The 3,052-nt window shown below is 53.3% G+C and overlaps 1 protein-coding gene across 1 annotated transcript in view; it reads left to right on the forward strand.

Moving 5' to 3' along the window:
- The first annotated feature begins 1,279 nt into the window (after positions 1-1,279).
- Positions 1,280-3,052, forward strand: part of LOC102260262 (cytochrome P450 2E1) — a 10,643-nt gene continuing 8,870 nt past the window's right edge. The window contains exons 1-2 of the mRNA XM_005879668.2: positions 1,280-1,501; positions 2,430-2,589. Coding sequence (XP_005879730.1) covers positions 1,325-1,501; positions 2,430-2,589 — 337 coding nt within the window. The 5' untranslated portion in view covers positions 1,280-1,324. The remainder of the gene's footprint in view (positions 1,502-2,429; positions 2,590-3,052) is intronic.

Raw genomic sequence — 3,052 nt, forward strand, 5'->3', positions numbered from 1 at the left:
GAGAGGAAGGAGAGGGAGATAGAAACATCAATGATGAAAGAGGATCATTGATTGGCTGCCTCCTGCATGCCGTCTCCTCCCCACCCCCACCCCCCGGGAACTGAGCCCTCAACCCAGGCATGTGTCCTGACCAGGGAATTTGTCCTGATGGGGAATCAAACTGTAACCTCTTGTAATCGAACCTGGTTCATAGATCGACATTCAACCACTGAGCTGCGCTGCCGGGCCCTCTGAGACTCTTTTGCTTTAAGCAACTTTCCCACCGTTTCTGTGCATCCTGAAGCCTTGGAAATGCCAGAGATCCTCCTTTCAGGGTCTCAAAGGAGCACGTGATTTTGTTAGCGATCTTGTGATCCCCCACCTGAATTTAATCTTCCTTCTGTTCCCTCCTTCATTCCAAATGCAGGAAAGAAGCTGCAAACTCATTCGTGAAAGCATTCTTCTGTCTGTTGAGATCTTGCTTCTGGGCTTATCCTCTGTTTGGCTCAAATACATTTTATAAAAATTCTCTACAGGTTTGGACGTTCTTTTTGTTGTGGTGGTGATGGTGTTTTTGTTTTTGTGAATCCTCAGGTGAGGTTTTTTTCCATTGATTTTTAGAGAGAGTGGAAGAGAGGGGGTGGGGGGAGAGAGAGAGAGAGAGAAGAGAGAGAAAAAAGACAGACAGACAGACAATGATGTGAGAAGAGAGACCCGTAGATTAGTTGCCACCTGCACACGCCCCCAGGGGCCTGGGAATGAACCTGCAACCCAGGTACATGCCCTTGACCGGGAATTGAACCCTCAGGCCGATGCTCTAACCACTGAAAAACACTGGCTAGGACAATTTGGACATTCTTTTTTTAAAAATGATTTTATTGATTTCAGAGAGAGGAGGGGAGGGGGGAAAGGGATAGAAACAGCATTGATGAGAATCCTTAATTGGCTGCCGCCCACACACCGCCTACTGGGGGATCAAGCCCACAACCCAGGCACGTGCTCTGACCAGAATCAAAACACGACCTGCTGGTTCATTGGTCATGGCTCAACCACGGACCCACACCGCCGCGCGGTTTGGACGTTCTTAAGTCAACACTGGAATTGGTGCAAGTGCCAGCAACCAGTGTCGACAGAGCCTGGATGGGGCTTCTCGGAGGCCATCACTACAGAAACCAGCCTCTGAAAGGCTGGCCAACAGCAGCTAATGATAAACTAACATCTTGGGCCAGAGGAGAAGGAAGGTGGCATTGGCTGGCCAGTCCCCCTCCTTCTCGAGGGTGAGGTATAAAAGCTTTGCCTTTCCACAGAAGCGCTCCGGAGCTCAGCAGAGACCACGGCAGGTGCCATGACTGCCCTGGGAATCACGGTCGCCCTGCTGGTGTGGGTGACAGCCCTGCTGTGCGCCTTCCTCTGGAAGCAGATGTACAGCAGCAGGAAGTTGCCCCCAGGCCCTTTCCCACTGCCCATTGTTGGGAATGTTCTTCAGTTGGAACTCAAGAATATACCCAAATCCTTCACCAGGGTAAGAGGAATATTGTTGACTTGGGGGGAGGAGAATTTGGGAATTAGATGTAATACGTGTGCATTCAACTCGTTGTCAGACAAATTGTTCCGAATTAACTGAATTAACAGTGGTGTCCAAGAGCAATATTCAAAATATTTAGCTGGTGGTAGAACTTGGGCACGGAGCACTCGAAGGGGGATCGGCCGTGGGTGCCCCGGAGGCCCCTGCCTGCGCCGAGTGTTCACTGCCTCCGTCATCGCTGGCGTGGCGAGGCCACCACCATACCTGGTGTCATGCATTCACACCAGGTGCACAAGGGCTGGTGTCGACTTGGAGTTCTTTGTAGATGCCAAAGACAGAGCGAAAAGTGAATTGCTTGCCCGACCAGCCTGGGACCTCCTCCCATGGTTTTGGTGAACAGTGGATGCGCTAACAGATCTGAAAACTAAACGAGTTGATAAACCTACTAAATGAGTTAGTAAAAGAATGCCACACGGCACAGGGCGGGCTTGGAAAATGTTTTCACTAAGAGAGGTGTTGCTGGTGCTTTACACTCCACCGGGGGGTGGGCTCCCAGGGGTCAAGATGGTGCGGGCTCTGGGTCCCGCTGCAGTGCCCTGGGGCCCGTGGCCTTGACCGGACACAGCAAACTGTGAAGGTGACAGGGCAGCTGTGGGCAAAGTGGCCTCAGGGGAGGGACAGGAGCAGCAGACCCCTGGGGAAGGGAATCCGCCACGGCCAGGTGGGATGGCTCAGTGGGCAGGTGTACAGGAACCAGACTTCCCGCCGAAGAAAGCCATGTGGGGAGGGTCTTCCCACATCAGGCTGGGCGTAGACAGGCTCTCCCCAGGTCCCCCTGGGTCCTCATGGTCGATAGCCATGACTTTGGGGGTCGGTTGGAAGCACAGCGCCCCCGTCCCTCACTCCCCGCCTGCGGGTCTCGCAGCTGGCAGAGCGCTTTGGGCCGGTGTTCACTCTGTACCTGGGCTCCAACCGCGTCGTGGTCCTGCACGGCTACCAGGCAGTCAAGGAGGTCCTGCTCCAGCACAAGAACGAGTTTTCCGGCCGAGGAGAATACCACGTGTACCGGGCCCACAAGAACCAAGGTACCTCCCGCTGCTCTTCTCACGATGCCCCGGGCGGGTGCTTGGGGCCTGGCGGGGGCTGAAGCCACAGTAACAAGAAACAGTAAAGTCAGAAAGGTCAAGAGATGCCAGTCCGTCCAGGGGACGGTTGGTCCGTTCACTCAGTCGTCACACAGCGGGCGTCTTCACGAAAGCGGCTGTGACCAGGGCCTGCAGCTCCCTGACAGCAGGACAGACTTTTATTTTATTTTACTTTAACATGTATGTTTTATTGATTTCAGAGAGGAAGGGAGAGGGAGAGAGAAACATCAATGATGAGAGAGACTCATCCATCTCCGCGGCCTTTTGCACGCCCCCTACTGGGGGTGGAGCCCAGGCCTGTGCCCTGAACGGTGACCTCCTGGTTCATAAGTTGACGCTCAACCACTGAGCCACGCCAGCTGAGCTATTTTATTTTATTATTTTATTTATTATTATATTATAT

Source organism: Myotis brandtii, unplaced genomic scaffold (assembly GCF_000412655.1).
Source record: "Myotis brandtii unplaced genomic scaffold, ASM41265v1 scaffold604, whole genome shotgun sequence".
NCBI classification, from domain to species: domain Eukaryota; kingdom Metazoa; phylum Chordata; class Mammalia; order Chiroptera; family Vespertilionidae; genus Myotis; species Myotis brandtii.